This window comes from Ammospiza caudacuta, chromosome 6, assembly GCF_027887145.1.
Source record: "Ammospiza caudacuta isolate bAmmCau1 chromosome 6, bAmmCau1.pri, whole genome shotgun sequence".
In the NCBI taxonomy this organism is placed as follows: domain Eukaryota; kingdom Metazoa; phylum Chordata; class Aves; order Passeriformes; family Passerellidae; genus Ammospiza; species Ammospiza caudacuta.
This window is the reverse complement of record NC_080598.1, coordinates 59,603,243-59,620,418: the sequence shown is the minus strand read 5'-3', so window position 1 is coordinate 59,620,418 and position 17,176 is coordinate 59,603,243. Positions and strand designations below refer to the sequence as shown.

The 17,176-nt window shown below is 39.8% G+C and overlaps 1 protein-coding gene across 1 annotated transcript in view; it reads right to left on the bottom strand.

Annotated features, from left to right (window-relative positions):
- KCNH5 (potassium voltage-gated channel subfamily H member 5) overlaps positions 1–17,176 on the bottom strand; it is a 151,429-nt gene that overhangs the window by 93,431 nt on the left and 40,822 nt on the right. Inside the window, exon 6 of the mRNA XM_058807226.1 lies at positions 14,392–14,784. Coding sequence (XP_058663209.1) covers positions 14,392–14,784 — 393 coding nt within the window. The remainder of the gene's footprint in view (positions 1–14,391; positions 14,785–17,176) is intronic.

Genomic DNA, 17,176 nt, shown 5'->3' with positions numbered 1-17,176 from the left:
CAAAACTCTCCACCTCTAATTATCCTTCAAGCATAACTCTAGACATTTTTTTATTTACAAGAAGCCTCTGTGACTGACCATGGAATTAAACAACTGTGGGCACATCATCTTCCTGAGCAAGGGAAACACAGACCACAAGGGTGTTTCCATTTAGGGTTAATTTCCTTTCCAATCAAAAGATATTTTCCTAAAGTAAGTGTTGGTGCAGTGTTATTTTTTTCCTGTCACGCAAGATAGATGACATACAAATAAATGGAAATACAAATATTTAGGGAATAAGAGCACAAGAACCATCAGAAAGTTAATAGAAACATCTGAGAAGGGATGACAAATGTGTATGTCCTTCTCAATGCACAAATGGTTTGGGAGTTTAGAGATGCAGAAAGAGAACAAAAATATGCTCTTGATCTACTGCAATCCCATGATATAACTAACTTGTGCATTAAATTAACTAGTGGCTCAAAATAGAAGGTTTGCAAAGGAAGATTTCTAATATAAAACATTCAGAAGCTGAAGACATTTAATTTAAAGTAGAAATTAAGACATAGAAAGCAATGAGGCAAACATTCCTCGTTACTGTGCCAAGATTAAATTGCCCTTTTCTATGCATCATTATCAAATCAGTCTAGTCAAAACACTGGCTAATTATATTATCAAACAGTAAAAGACTGGAGTTTCTGGAGTTTTCCATACCAGAAAAACATTTGTCTCTTTTGCACCTCTGTTTCTCCTTCTTCTGCACCTTCCCTCCCTTTTCCCAGCATTTGAAGGGTAACATACATCTGATATTTCTAGATGTAATCTGCTTGGCACAGTTCTTGTATGCTTTTCAAATCCTGTTGGAATGTGTTTCAGATCCCCAAATCCTTAATAAATTGAAGCTCTATATTTGCATTCAAGCTCTCATGATGACTAATACCACAGAGGGAAGTGGAATTTTCCCATTTTGATTTCTGCATTTTGCATTTACACAAGACAGAGATCAGAGTATCATCCTTATTTCCATCTAAATGTATATCTACTTATTTGTTTTAGGATTTATGACCGGGAGACACTCTGAGCAACCAAATTTTCCAATAAACTGGGAAGTCCCTTCCAATATTCCTGACACAATGGACAGTGGCCAATGGACGACTGAACGAAGGTCTAACACCACAGTAACAATATGTACATTTAAAAAACAACAAAAAAAGAGAGAACTTCAGACTAGTTTCATAGTTATTCTGAAAACATTCAGTATATTTTACTGAGTTAACCTTGACTTTGAAAGCTCACAACTTACAGAACAGGGAGAAGACAGCACAGTGTTTTTCTCTTAGGACACAATCCTGTTGCATTGGTCAAACAGAGATGCATTAATTCTGTTTTTATTAAAGTGTCACTGTTCATTTCCAGGATTAAGGCTAGGGAAGGAGTTAAAAACCTGGAATTCAAACTTGAGGGGCCTTTTTTTACACCCAGTAGTTTAAGTTTGTCCCAGTGAAACAGCTTACACTGCACTTTTTACTCACAAACAACCCTTGAACAGAAGAGTTTAGAGAGTGACCTCCATCCACACTTAATCCTCTCTAAGTTACATGGACAATTTAGCAGTTATACAAATAATACAAAAATACAACATTTATTTCAAAGTCTGGGAGAAAGTGTGTGCTGTCTTTTTTTTTCTCTAAGCACAGGTAACAATCACATCTCTTATGTATAAAACAAAGAGAAATATTTCATTTTAACTGACATGGAAATGTATTATTTCCAAATAGCAATTCATTTAATTGTTAAATTAAATGAATTTAATTGCTAAAAGTTTCACTGTAGATCTTAAAGCCTGTTTAGTTTGACCCCTTACTTAAGGTCAGAAAAACAAGAGATATATTGAACATTCATATTTCATGTCTAATCTTCCAAAATAGAAAAACAATATTGGAAGCTTCAAAAGCCTCTTCCATAAAGCACTTTGTAGGAAATAGCAACTAAACAAATGCTAAATTAATATGTGATATATCATGTATAGAGTATGCATGTGTGTGTAAATATATATATATATATATATATAAAAAAATCACACATGCACTAACTACTGTTGGGTCAAGCTGGCACCTTCATAATTATAAAATTGCCAACAATTAATGCACAATTGTTAATATGCTAAGCTCTACCTCAGACTCAGCAACACTTTTGACAGAAGTTATGTGAAAGACTTAACTGCCTTGAATCATGTTTGGGCAATTAAGAAATTCAGTTTCCTAAACTCAATTGATTGCAGGCTGCTTTTAATTTCATTTTCCTTTTAACTGTGTTTATGCTCCATAATGAATACTTTGGAAACCCTCCTACTCCAGGATGAGCATCTGCTCTGACAGAAGTAACTTCAGTACTCAAGGAACAGAGAGGTGATTAGAAATTGTGAATGGGGCATGTAATCCAGTTTGCATTTATTTATCCTGTGAATAAAGCACATGTTGGATGCTGGAGATCCAGCCTTCTGGGAGGAGCATTTGTGACTCCATTGCCATTTCAGCTGGGCCAACTGTCTGTAACAGCTGCTGGGCTGTGTTCTCTACTTGAGAATATCTCCTTATGTTATCAACCATCCAATCCAGCCCCTTGGGGTTTTGGCTAATGTATTTTATCACATCCCAATCAGATGAGGACACTCAGCTTGCTCATCATCAATCATCTCAGCTGCAGAAATCTTTCCACTGAAAAACCACCCACTCCAAAACTGCCCTTTTGGGTGTTAAGTTTGGAACCAAATTCCCATCTGGCACACATCATCCATTTAGCTATTCCAAATGTGAGTCACAGGAGTCCTTCCCAGGGACTTCTAAGGCCACTGGATCAGGAGAGGACAAGAGCAGTGGCTCTGAACCAGCCATTTTTGTACCACCATTTCAATTCAGGAGACAGCTGAGGCTGTACAAAAGACATAGACTGTCAAATTTATCCAGAAAGATATTTTTGAGGGGTGGATGTTTAACTTTGGAATTAACTTAGACATTCATGATTAAACAAAGCCCAGATTGCTTGATACAAGCACTCTGTGTTCTCAAATCCTCTTGATACACTAAGAAGGGAAATTAAATTTGATAGTGGAGTCACAACTGATAACAGCACTTAGTCTGACATGCAGAGGGACCAATCTGTCCTCTCAAACTACCTGACTCTTGCCATTTCACACCCTAGATGTTCCCACACTGTCAAACTGCTGCTCCCCAGAATGAAAGAAGTGTCTAAGCTGTGTGTCTGCATCCAGCTGAACTCTTCCAGACACAGCACTGAGACAGATGTTTCCCAAAATTGCCATGCACGGCGTGGGAACAGATCTCTGCACCTCCAGCAAGAACAGGGAGCAAAGTTCTCTTGCACTTAATGAATCCCTGATAAGCCAGGCAGCAGGAAGGATGAAGCTGATAAAGTTGTGTTATACAGGGGTCAAGAGCCAAACATGCAAGAGGATGAAGGGAACACTGTCACCAAAGGAAAAGGAAGGTTAACAGGGGCAGGAAATCATCTGAGTCCAAAATGATCTACCTAAAACCTCCTAAACCAGGGAAAAGAGAGTGGAATATTCTCTACACTGAAGCAGCAGCAGAATAGCAGAGCTGCATGTTTGTAGAATCTGAAAAAGAATAGCTGGTTACTTGCTAATCTAATTAATTATTTTTTAAAGTAAAAAAAAAAAAAAAAAAAAAAAAAAAAACCAGACATTAGTTTCCACCATCTAAATATACAAAATTCTGCTTAAACCTCAAAATTAAATCCCAGTATACTGGAATGGTAAATCACGCATATCTTTTTCTTTCTACTAGGGAACAATGTGTTTTTAACTCTAGGCACTTTTTCAATTAGATTTCACTCCATGATTATTTATTTATTTATTTGTTTTTAGCTGTGGGTACACACGCAATGACAACAACAAAAAGAAACTAAATACGCATTTCAAATGTGTTCTAAAACTGAAATACTCTGAGCTTTGGAAATGGGGATCAGTACTGCATCATTTAATAGAAAACACTGTCTCAGAAAAGGTCAGAGGAAAAAAACAACAACTTTTCACTCAATTTTAATGTTCTGCATACTGTGGCTTTGAAGAATTTATGGGGTGGCCAAGAACCAGAGCTATGAAATGTTGGTAGGATGTGCTGCAAACACAGTGAAAGGGGGTTTGTACCATATATAGATGCTAAATTTAAGTTAGTATCTTTATGCTGGACACTAAAACTACAGCAAAACTTCCATCAAAGTGATCAAATCCTCAGTGGATTTCGCAGCCAGGGCTCAACAGTGTGCAAGATCAAAATGGTTTTGTGTGGCCACAGCATGGACTGTGGATCAAAGCACTCTCTGGATCCCACAGAACGCTGCAAGCTGATGGCCAACCACCCTGTCCCTGTGAGCAGCCCATCCTTCCTCCCAGAGAGGAGGAGTGGGGCATGCCAGGGGAGTGATTCACCCCATCCACCTCTGCCAGATGGGGAGGGGATGAATCACCTCCCTCCCCTGCCACTGAGCACACAGGAGCTGAGGGCTATTGCTGGCACTGCTGCTGTGAGGAGAAATCAAACCCACCCCCAGAAACCCAGAAATCAAACCCACCCCCAGAAATCCAGAGAGCTGGATCTGCACACAACCCAATCTGTACTGTTCACCAGAGAAACAGAAAATACAGAGCACTGCCTCCCAAGGTGAGACCGATCCTGCTCCAGAGGAGCTTGGGGAATAAATGCTATTAATAACAGGAGGCTGAGAGGCTCTGCAGATGCAGCAGCATGCTCATTTCTTCATTTAACAGCCAATTACTCCACATAACGTGATGCTACACTACCTACGGTTCTGGCAGGGCTTTGCACAAGTCCCCATTGGCTTGAGGAAGGAATTGAATCAGTTCATAAAAAAGTGAACAATCACAAAGTAAAATGGACTGGGGTTCCTGCTCTCAAAAGGGCAAGAGCTGGTAAATCATAAATATTGAACTGGAGATAGGAATAAGTGAAGACAGTGGGACTATGAGAGGTAGAGAGTCAGACACCTGGAATGTCCTTACATCAAAAAGTACAAAAAGTTGTAACTCAAATAAATGGAAAAACTTTTAAAGCTGAGCATCAGTTATAAATGAGTAAATAATCACCCAGAGGAAGAAAACACAGAGAACTGACAACATATAAGAAACAAAAAATTGATCAACAGAAAACTACACCTTAGAGAGGAAGTGGAGATAAAGCTAGAATTGCCAAATGCCAGGTTGAACATTTCCTTCCAAAGAATACTAAAACAAATATCCAAAGATCCTTCAAATTCAAAATTGGAATAAAAAAAAACCCAAAAAAAACCAAAAAAACCAAAACAAAACAAAAAAAAAAGCAACTAAAACAACTAAAGTGATCAAGCTGCAATGAAGTAAAAATAATCCAGGCTTGGGCTAAAAATTAAATTTATCCTAAGCATTAGTTTCCAAAAATGATGTTGCTATTTCCCAGTAAATCTAATGCAACAAGAAGGAAATAAACAGATACATTACCTGAACAAATGTTAAGGGAAAGAGTAATTAGAAACTTTGAGATAAATCAAAATGCAATCAGTGGAGCAGTAGGTTAGCTGAGCTCAGGCTAGCTGGGATCTATCCAAGATTTCCTGATAGCTTTCTCTGATAACATAGACCATTTTCTAAATGTAAGAAAGCAACATAAGAGGTGAAATTATTATGAAACACAGGGAAAACAGGGACCACCACTGGGATACCAGGGTGACTGAAGAACTTGTGGATAGGGTGGAAAAATGGAAATCCTAAGAAGGAAGTCTAGCAAGGGTTACAAGTGGTGACGCCTGGTGATTTTTCTGGCTTCTTAGTGACATAAACAGAAACAGTATATGGTCACAGAACCTGCTAATGGCACACTGTCAGAAACAGAGTACAACCGTGTGGGAATAAAGGAAAATGTAATAAAGCTTGACAATATAGAGTCCCAAGGCATCCATTATAGCACAAATTAACAAAAATGTCTACAACTACAAGGGTCTTTACCTGAAGATTACTGAGAAAAAGAAATATTTGGGTATATGGGTTAATCCCACATACCCATCCCACATGACAGAGCAGTCAGTGAGCTGCACTCACAGAGAGGCTAATCCAGCTCCAGGACAGATCAGCTGAATGTTTCCACCATCACCAAGAAAAGCCAAACCCCAGTTGCAAAGTGAAGATGAATTCTCCACCTGGAGTAACCTGTAAAGCTCTGCCCTAAAGAGATGTATTTGAACTTCACTTCCTGCAGAGAGAGGCAGCTGGAACAGCCACAAAAATGCTCATAAAATTTCATAAATGAGTTGTCTAGACAAGATCAGTTTGCCTAAACTAAGGAAAGGAAAATAGGGGTGTTTATGCAGGGGAAGGATGACTCTTCTTTCTAAGCACATCGAGGAGACAAACATGAGAGAGGGAAAAGAAATATTTAACCAAGGAGGTTGGCACAGGGAGGAATGCCCAGATTGCAAATTAAGAGAGATTTATTAAGACATCATGAAGAAAGGTGGATTTTGACCAGTTTATAGGATGGGTGATACAATGAACCTGCTCACCAAAGCTGATGGCTCAGAGACTCAAAAGGACCCCATGAGTTTTACACTTTTTTTTTTTTTCCTGCTTTTGCTTTTATCCTTTGAAAAATCAAAGTGAGGCAAATTCAGTCCCAAGGGGGGATATATTTCACCCCAGCCTAAACTAGACCACAGAGCAGTTTGCATCTGAGCTATCACAGCAGTGTCACTACATTCAAGGGTGAGAAATTGAAATTTTAGGGCAGAATGACTCCTCAAACCTACTCTGGAGGTGCATCTTAGAACATGAGGAGCCCTGCCCCAAACTGCCTGTACCTCCTTGTGGACAATGCCTGGCCCATGTGGTGAATTCATCAGGTAAATCTCATGCTTAGCACATTTTGAAATACAGTCCAAATACCTTCTTTAAAGATGCGGGGGCAAAATTTTCATTGCCTTTCTCTCATCAGAAGTAAAAAACAAAAGCAAAAAAATCACCCGAATAAATCACGTGGCTGATTCTGTGAATTCTATAATTAAAGTATTGAAGCAGTGAAAGAGGCAGGATTTTTGTAAACCTTGGGCAATCTCCACCAAACAGTTGTTCCACGATGTAAGAGGAAACAAAGTGCTTACAGATTTTGAGAATGACTGAAAGGGTGAGCCCTGCCAACACCAGCAGGAGAGCCTGCAGGCACACAACCAAAAACTTCTATTCTGTGCAGAGCAGGAGGAGTATCCTGGAGGAGGTAAAGGCTGTTTGAAATGCAACCAGCAAATCATTCCCAAAAGAAATTTTCGAGCTTAGCTACTTAAATAGAGCTTAGCTCCAAAATCCCTGGTTAGCTCCTTAATTCTGCTTTACTGGAGTTAATGTTAAAGTAAATCTTCTAAGTTGTATCAGGAATCTTTATTTCTTGGTAAACAATTAATATAATAAAGCTGCAGAGCTATAGAGCTGCATGTCTAAATGAGCAAATGACAAAAACAAAACAAAACAAAAAACTGCGACATTTCTGATTTATCACCACTTTAAGAGCAGAATTTAGAGTTGTATTCAATTATGTAGATAGACACAGGAGTAAAGGGCTTTCCTTCTGCACCAGCTATCTAGATCCAAGGTCCAGATATAAGCAGAGCCCAGTTAATACCTGACCCTGCACCACTGGAAGCAATGGGAGTAGTGACTTCAGTGAGCAAAAATTTCAGTCCTTACAGCAAAATGTAAGCAAGCAGGTTTCTTAGTGCATTTTCCAAAAGTACCCCTAAATTTATTGCTTGGGATTTATCTTCTGCTTTTTTACCAGGGGGATGGAGAAACTTTCCTTGTTTTTTCCTCTAACACAAATGTCAATAAGCTGTAACATTATAAATAAAATTCCAGTGAATTGTTTATGGCACAACCATACAGTGCAGCACATGTCAAACAGTAAATAACTGAGGTTATAAAGACAAGGGTGATTGCAAAATATTTTTTCTAGATACAAGGGGGATGTGGCATCTTGAACTGCTTATTTGTTAGTGCATGAGTGTGCCCAAAAAAAGAGAAAAAGACACTATCACGAAATATTATAATTTTCACTCACATAGAGAAAGTGGCCAGAGGACAAAATAGGAATTTGTGCTACTGACATCAACATCACTTCAGTGAGCATCTGATCAGATGATTTCATTTCCTCATCTCCTTTGTAAGCCTTCCCTTCCTTTGTGAGCAATAGGGATCACAGAGGACTCCAAGCTTCCCTTGAAAGTGCTCCACAATTTCCTCTGCTGGACTCTGTACCAGCTTACACAGCTCTGCCTGAAGATTTGATTTGAATGGCTTGTACCCAACATCTGCTTCCCAGCAATATATACGCCACATTGAAATAAAATATTTTAAAAATTGAATAAAAAAAGACCACTTGGGCATCTAATTACAGTTCATGTGCCAGAACCCACATCAGAGAGGTGTATGAGGCTGTCAGGTCACCCACCACCCCTGCCCTGGCTCTGGCTCAGCTCCTTCCTTTCACAAGTTGCCTTTCACATCATGGAGACTTTCAGGTGTTTCCACAGGGAAACCTGCAGACATATCCCAGACCTTGTACAGCATTAAAGTAGCTGGTTAATTAATTAAGAAAAAAAATTTAAAGCTGATTAATTAACTGGTGGCAGAACTTTAATAAAACCTTAGAATAAAAGCCAAAGAGAAGAGATGCAATTCTGCAAGTCAGTGCAATGGGGTGACAGAGGTGACTAAGTGAAAGGGGTGAAAATGGTGGAAATTTTACAAAATATATACCTACAGTGGATACTTTTATAACTTAGTATCATACCCATGCCACTGTATTATTCTATTGTGGGTTTTCACACACTACAACAGAATGACAGCGTTCTCCACATTAAATTTTCTTCTGAGTGCATAACAAGGGGGGAAATGCCAGGTCCCAGGGTTAGTGCTTCTGTCATTACTTGCTAGGAATTTCCATCGTAGTTTAACACTTGGTTGCAGCCAGGATTTAGTTCTGGGAATTATTTTCTCCATGTCAGCCACCAAAATCTAAAATAGCTAGCTAGCCATAGACTGTACTTCAGAGCCAAAGTCACACTCTTGAAAGACACCAATTTATCTTCACCTTGCATACACCACTCAGCCTGGTGCCCAAAAGTCCTCCTTCAAATATCTCCCACAAAGGAAATGTTTGCAGTAAAGCACTGCAGGTGTGAACATGGCTACACCAGCTTAATCAGCTCTTGTTTGCTTTCAATTTACAGACATTGCAATTTTAGTTTCTATTAATTGCAGTGATCAAAGAAGTTCCTGACAGTGCTGAAATAGATCGATAATAGCAATTAAAAGAAAATTACAATTACAAGGAGTCCGTGCTTTATGTGCCCTGCATAGATCACTAAATTTTAAAGGCCACTGGGTCATGTAGTCTTACATTATTAAACAACAGGCACAGAATTTTGGTTTAGGTCATTTAAATTTCTCTGCTTTCATTTCCAGCCATTGCCTTGCAAAAATTAATTTCTGCAGAAAGGATGATCTTTTACACAACTCATCTGAAAACCATCTGAATCCCACCCTGACTTTGTGGATCCCTTTCTTCACAGTACGTGATTTGTTATTTCAGAACCATGTTTCTGGCACAGAGGAGATCTAGCTTCTAGATATTATTTCATGACAAACTCAGAAATTCATGAATCTCAGTTAAAATTCCCAGAAAAAAATCATATTTTTCAAAATAATAAGAGGCTTTTTCAGCTGAATTTAACCCTTAATTTGTGGAAGAATTTTACATTTGGCCAAAAGGTTGTCCATCCATCTAGTTTGGGGAATATTTACTCAAAATACTTATTTGTAGAGGCTCAAATGCATGTGAAGACAAGATCCAAACACCTGCCCAACATTCCTGGTGTCCTGGGATGCCAATCAATGTATTTGGTCCCAAAGGGAGATTTTAGCATGGTTTGACCATACCTGATCAGCATCCTTGGGCACCTGCAAATTTGCTGACATTTTCATCACAATATGAGGCTGATAATTCTGACTTGTATGGAAAAAATGTTTACAAATATTTTTTGGTAGCCCAGACTGAAAGAGATTGGATATTTCTCTCTCTAATAGGCAGAACACATATAAAGGTAACATAATTCTCAAGGTAACATAATTCTCCAGCTTCAAAAGCAGGGAGTCGTGCTTTTATAAATTTTATAAACTGGGGCATACAGCAGTGGAAGAGTTGTTACATCCAGCTCATTACTCAGGGAAAAAAAATTAGAATCACTGCAAGCTTCAACATGGAACTTCAAGACAAAAATCCAATCTCCAGTCTCTACACTCTTCACATCCTAATACCTACAGGAACTTCACGGGACCAAAATCTTTGGATCCAAACATCATATTCCCCTTTAATCTAAAGTTTAGTGTCTTTTTTTTTTTTTTTTTTTTTTTGCATAATGTTAAAGAAGAGACAGGCAGACACTTTTAGACTAAATCTGAAGTTTCAGAGAACTTGTATACTAAAAAAACCAAAATTCATCCAAGTTTCAGAGACTCTGAGCACACATACTCTATTCTGGTTTGTTGCTTGAAAACTGCTTAGATTCCCCACTATGCTGTCCCCTGTCTCACTTCTGTATAGGAAAGGTTTTCTGTAAGGTTTTGGTTTAGCCAGAATGTATTTCAGTGCAGGATATGCTGCCCAATTAGAAAAGATATCATGCATTTTTCTGATTTCCTGGGACTATCATGCTAGCAAGTTTCCTAAATCAAATGTCCCACTAAGGATTCTCCATTAGTTCATTTTTCTCCAGCCTATTTTACCTTGTTTTCCTGCCCTTTCAATACCACTTAGCCACTTAATTCCTCATCCATCACATCATTTTAGATGTCAACAAGGTGTTTCTCATTATGTTCCCTTTCCCCCTCCCTCTCACACATCCCAATCCCCCTGAGCAGACTCCAACAGCCTGGCTCTGTAACTCCAGGCTTGGAGTTACCAACACCTCTAATTCTGCCTCAAATCATCTTAATCCCCACCAGCTCCCAATTTGTGTGTCATAATCCTCTCCATCAAATCATTCAACCAAGGCTCTACATGTACTCAGCAACAAAATAACTTTGATTTGCAGTCATGCTTGCCTCAGGTGGGAACTTCAGCCTTCACCTAAAGTTGTCTGTGAGGGAAATGACACAGATCCTACCCTGGATACATTTGAAGGACTAAAACCCTTGGTAAGAAAACACACATTTCCTTTTTTCAACCTTATTTTTTTAAATCTTTCTATTTATCTCCTTAATTTTGGCATCATAAAAAGCACTCTAGTGCTTTAGGCATCTTAGTTCACTTCAAGCACCTGTATCACATAGAGCAGTCTACAGGTACAACAGAGAGACAAAATCCCAAACCTCCTTGCCCATATCCTTCTTCATGAGTGAGAGATCTGCCCATAAAGAGGAAAAGAAACCTCCTCCAGTGGTGTTCCCCCTTCTCATCCAGCTCCTTAACAACTAGGCAAAAGGCATTTAATGCTTTATGTGGCACTACAAGGGTCAGATGTGGGAAAAACAAGGGAAATTTGGGAAGTCACCTTTCACTCAGCTGGCTTTCAGAGCTGTTCACTCTCATTTGGGTCCATCCCTTGCCACCACACCAAGAACTCAAAGAGCAGCAGGACCTGCACCCAAGGTCTTTATTGCTAAGCTCATTTTCTGCAACTTTATCTGAAATGCCACAATCATCAACTTTAAGACTTTTATCCAACACCCAGGGCCAAGACAGAGAGCTAAAACCTTTGCAAAAAGAACTCTTATCTCTCCTGCTTACCTTAAGAAGGAAACACCCATTTTCTAACAAGAAATGATTTTATTCAGAGTATCTCTCCCAAATTAAAATTGATTTTATTCAGAGTATCTCTCCCAAATTAAGATTATGGATTTCTGTATTCTTTACCTATGAACAGTGTTTGAACACCCTGCTGCTGGGGGGCCAAAAAGTTAAATTCCAGGCAAGAAGCACCAGTTAAAATAAATGTTAAAAACCAAATTATGATAAAGAGAATTAATAACTGCAACCACCCAGAACACACCAACCAGCTCAAAAGACTTAAATGTCACAAATGAAGACATATCACAAAAAATAACAAGATCTCCCCTGAAGGACAGGAAAAAGAGAAAATGTAGACCCAGGGAGGAAAGGCTGACTGTTTACATACCTGTTTTCAAAATCACTTAAATTCTTTTCAGACACTAGGGAAAGCTGGAGTTGGAGGGGAAGGAAATCAAGTAAATATAAACCTGCTGGATGCTCCAGAGCCATAACACAGTGCTTCATTACAAGGGAATCTTACTGTTGTCTCCTTTATTAAAAAGGAGTTAATGTTTCATTTGTTTGAAAGCAAATGACATCTGCTCTAGGATCATTGGAGTTCATGATACCTTGCTATGGTTATTACATTTTGATTAAAGTTTGTCACTTTAGGTGTATCTCAATTATAATGCTCTGTCAAGATTCTCTTCCCTGTCACAAATATTGTAGATGGTTTATTTCCCATGTATATGTTAGAGAAAGAGGTTAACCTCATCCTTTAAATTTGTCCTGCTTGGGCACAGAAATTTTCTGTTCATTTTACATATTAAAGCTCAAAAATCTGGAGATAATGCTGCATTTTTTATAAAAATCAGGCTCCTCTGAGTCTGAAACTGGTTACCTTTAAAAGATATATTACATCTACAGCCTTGCTAATATCACCTTCTTACACAGCCTGACTGTACAACCTGGTTTCAGATGGGCAGCCCTCATAGGATCTTGAATTTAAGCTGCAAGTATTATCACTTCTGTCATATTTGCTATAAATAAAATGGAACAATGTCAAAAGATGCTACTCAGCACACAGAGGCAGGGATGGAATTTTAAAGGAGCTCTACAAAATTTGCAGTAAAGCATGCATAAAAAAAAAAAAAAAGAATGTAGGTTTTATATAGTGAGGATATTTAAGTGCAGAATTGAGAATTAAAAAACAAACAAACAACCCCACTAAACGGTGTTCTAAGAAAAAACTGCTAAAATGTTCAAAAATGAACAGAGGCTTTTTCATCTGTTTATGGCCCTGAAGATAAAATGCTCTAGAGAAAAATTAAAACAAGTCCTAAAGCCATTACAGTTCCATTTTAATAATGAATTTCTGTACACTGACTCGCGCATGCATTATTTGTTGTAGTTATTGCTTGTTTTCTGTTTTAGCTTAGGCTGCAAGCTCAACTGCATAAATGTTAACACTCTTACAGTTAAAAAGCTTTCATTCAGCATCCATCTATGATATTTATGTTCTCTCTCCTCAAACAGTTTCTCAAATTTTAGCCGTAGTTGAATAATTGTACAAAAAAAAAAGGAAATAAATCTCTCTCTCAATCAAACATTTAAAGTGGCATTAAAAAAATTACAGCCTGGTTCTAAAGGTAGTCCTAGGGCAGGATTTTAAAAAATGCTTATTCAGAGCCATTCCCTGCTTTCATATAAGTGGCAAATTTGTCACCAGCTTCAGCCAGAGCAATAACAGAACTGTAATCAAGGCCTGCAATGGGTCAGAGCTGCCCAAAGACCGAGCTGAAAAGGGAGGCTGTGACAGGGGACATCCCAACTGGCCCAGCCCACTCTGACAGGGATTTGCACCAATGCTTTTGGATGACACTCAAGCCATTCTAAAACTCCCATCTCTAAAATAAACATCCACACATGGTACTGGAACCCTCAAATCCCTCTCCACCAACACAGGAATGTTTTCTAGTAAATCCCAGCAGCTCAAGGCCAACCCCCTGGGTCTGCACAGAGCATGAGCTGCCTCACTGGGTGATGCCTCAGGGTTTATCTTTTATATTTTTCAGATTCTAGGCTGCTCCAGTGTGTAGTTCTGAGCTATACTAGGGGATGGTGAGCTCTCTTCATAGAGTAGGGAGACAAAACAATTACTTCTCTAGCTGGGGACAAAGGACAAATGATCCAGATCTCAGGCCCAAGAACATAAACAACATGGACTGAAGACAGAAAAACAAGAAGGATGGGACTTCATGGGCTGGAGCTGTAATTGGACAGTTAACTCCAATATGCAAATGGAGCAGAACTTATAAAAGTGAGAGATCCCATGACCAGTTGTCCATTTTGTGACCATTTCTGTTCATCTTGGGTGTAGCCCTGGCTGGGCTCTTGTGCTGCCCAAGGTGCATCCATTGTGGCCTCCTAATAAATCCCTACTTCATTCTTTAACTCTTTCCAGTCTCTGCTCTAGGTCAGCCTTCACAAGGCACCAGGGAAGAAGCTTCTGATTGAATCCTTAGTTAAGACAACCCTTTTGAGACAGACTACAGCCACTCACCTCATCCACGTTCTCAAAGGCATTGATGATGTCATATGGTAAACAGGACAGAAGATCAATCACAAACCACGTCTTCAGGTAGTTCATCCTTATGAGCTTGGGATCAGATATAACCTCTCCCCCAGGGCCAACAAAGGTGGTGTGAAAGTTCAAAACAATGTCCACCAGAAAAATAACGTCCACGACGCTGTCCAGCACCAGCCAGGCAATGTTGTTCTGCTTTGTCTTGAAGGACACGTTATATGGAACCATGATTGCCGTGTAGAAGGTTAGAATTAGGATGACCCAGTCCCAGGTGGTTTTGAAAGCACAATAGTGGAGTATAATGTGTGGTGGAGTCTTTGGAGCTTCTTGCTTGTACTGAGGAAGAATATCAGATCCCAGCTGGAGAACCTGTAAGAGGCAGACAGGCAAATGTTACAGTTTTCAGGGAACAGGATCCAGTGATGGGTCCTACAGATTTCTGTGAGGAGCAACAGAGATGGGACTGTGCTCATTGGACATTGCAAGGCAACCCACAGTTTCTAAATAATCTGATTTATTTAGGACATGTAGAGGCAGCTATCACTCAACGAATGGGAGCAGCATGGCATCTCAGGATATTCCTGCAAAAAGGAAGGTCTTTGCAGATGGACTGAGGGGAAACCATGCCAACAGCCAGGGAAGAGAGGCTCCAATACAGAGGTTTTGGGTACTGCCACACCAGCAGATGCTTTGCAGTTATGAACAAAAAATCACAGAATGGTTTAGGTTGGAAGGGACCTAAAAGATGATCTATCTCCAACCACCCTGCCATGGGCAGGGAATCTTCCACTACATCAGGTTGTTCCAAGCCCTACACAACCTGGCCTTGAGCACTTTCAGGGATGGGCCAGCCTCAGCTTCTCTGGCAACCTGCTCCCATGCCTCACCAGCCTCAGAAAAAGGAGTTTCTTCCTAACACATAATCTCAACATGAACACTCATTCAGATTTGTAATAGTTACAAGACTAATTCTTTGTGCCTGACCTCTTTTTTAAATCACTGCTGAGCCAGAGCAACACCCTATCAAAGGTGACCCCAGCCTTGATGGCTGACCTCCTAAAATGAGGCACCATGTGCACAACCTCTGCCTAAAACCCTGCCAATATCACACTTCCTTCGTATTTTCTTCAAAAAGTTGTTGCTCCCACAAGCTCAGTATCACTAGTGGGTTCTCCTTTATTTCCTGTAATTACTTCTCATTTTTTCTGCATAGGACTATAATCTCCTGCATGCTCACTGCTGTAAAATTGTGGAACTGGAAACACTGCAAAAACCAAGCCAAATTCACTTAAGGCATTCCCAGCTAATCTAATTACCTCTTATCTCAGTCCAACACAAGAGACAAAAACACAAAGGAACACACACATGGTAATTTATTGCACTGACAACTGAAAGATCCATTTGGGGATCCATCTGGGGATCTGAAGTCTATATGGGATAAAATAAGTAATTACAGCAACTTTAAAACTCATTTCAGCCTAACACCTGCCCCATACTGGATGATGCACCATATTTCCAGGATTGAAAACAGCAGCCTCAGATGTGTGAGGCTGATGAAACACAGGATCCTTCCTTCCTCAATGGAGAGGAGTAAATGGCTCTGAATAAACTGTATAATACCTAAGAATATGAACTCAAGCACCACAGATAGGGATTTTCCATTAATTCTTTGCAGTCTTGTCTTTTAGGTGTTTTTAAGAGAAAGCTGTTGCTGAGATCAGACAGTAAAAGTATGGCTCTGCTGAAAATCTGTTCTCCAGGAAACACCAAGGGACAACGACAGCAGCCTCCCTCATTCTGTGATGGGGAATGTGCCTTCCCAAGATGTCAAATCCTGGCCAGTGTCAGGCTGAAGGGATGCAAACCTGCTCCTGCCTACCTGGTCCCACCCTCCCTCAGCCCATATTGAGCAATCAGGATCTGTAGGGAAAGTCAATGGAGCTGACATAATGAAAAACTAACTTGTTCCATAAATTAGCCAGTTCTTTTCTACAGGGTCAGCAGAATTGCACAGAATTATCCCATGGCCAGAAAAGCACTGGACCAGTACACAGGCAGCAGTGGGAGAGCAGCAGAGACCTCCAGGAGTCCGTGGCTGCTCCCTTTGCCAACAGCCTCGTGTCACGCCAGCCCCAGTGTAACCCAGAGTCCTCTGTGGAGTGGTGTGGTACCAATGGCACTTGCCAGAGACAAGCACAGACGCCAAACCCCTGGTGAGACATATAAAATATCAAACTCCAGGTTGTGATCTCCAGATATCTCTTTGGACACATCAGTGCCCAACACTTTGCTGATAAATCAGCTCTGGGACTTCTTTCACTGGTTTCCTCAGGCCTGTTTGTTCCCTGCCTTGTTCACTGGGGCAGGAGCTGGAAATGTCCTTACTAGAGCTGGAAAAATAAACTACTTAGGGCCCAAGCAGAATGTGATTAACATATGCTTGATAGTTCCCTGTGCCTCTGGTGGTGGAGTGCTTGGGAGCTCCCACGATACTGTAAAAGCATAATTATTATTCTTAACATAATCTCATGCTGAGTTTGACATGGTGAGTGGGTGGCAAGTGGCTGTGGAGACCACTGAACTATAATGATTATTGCTATCATGCTGCATGGATTTTTAATCACCAAAGAATACACAGTATCTTGTTAGTCAGCTGCATTTACCACAGACTGTCTGAATTATTTCTGTGTACAACTAATAAAAATGACTGGTAACTGTTAAGTCTGATAAGGTGAGCAGCACATTCTGCAAGGGATGAGCT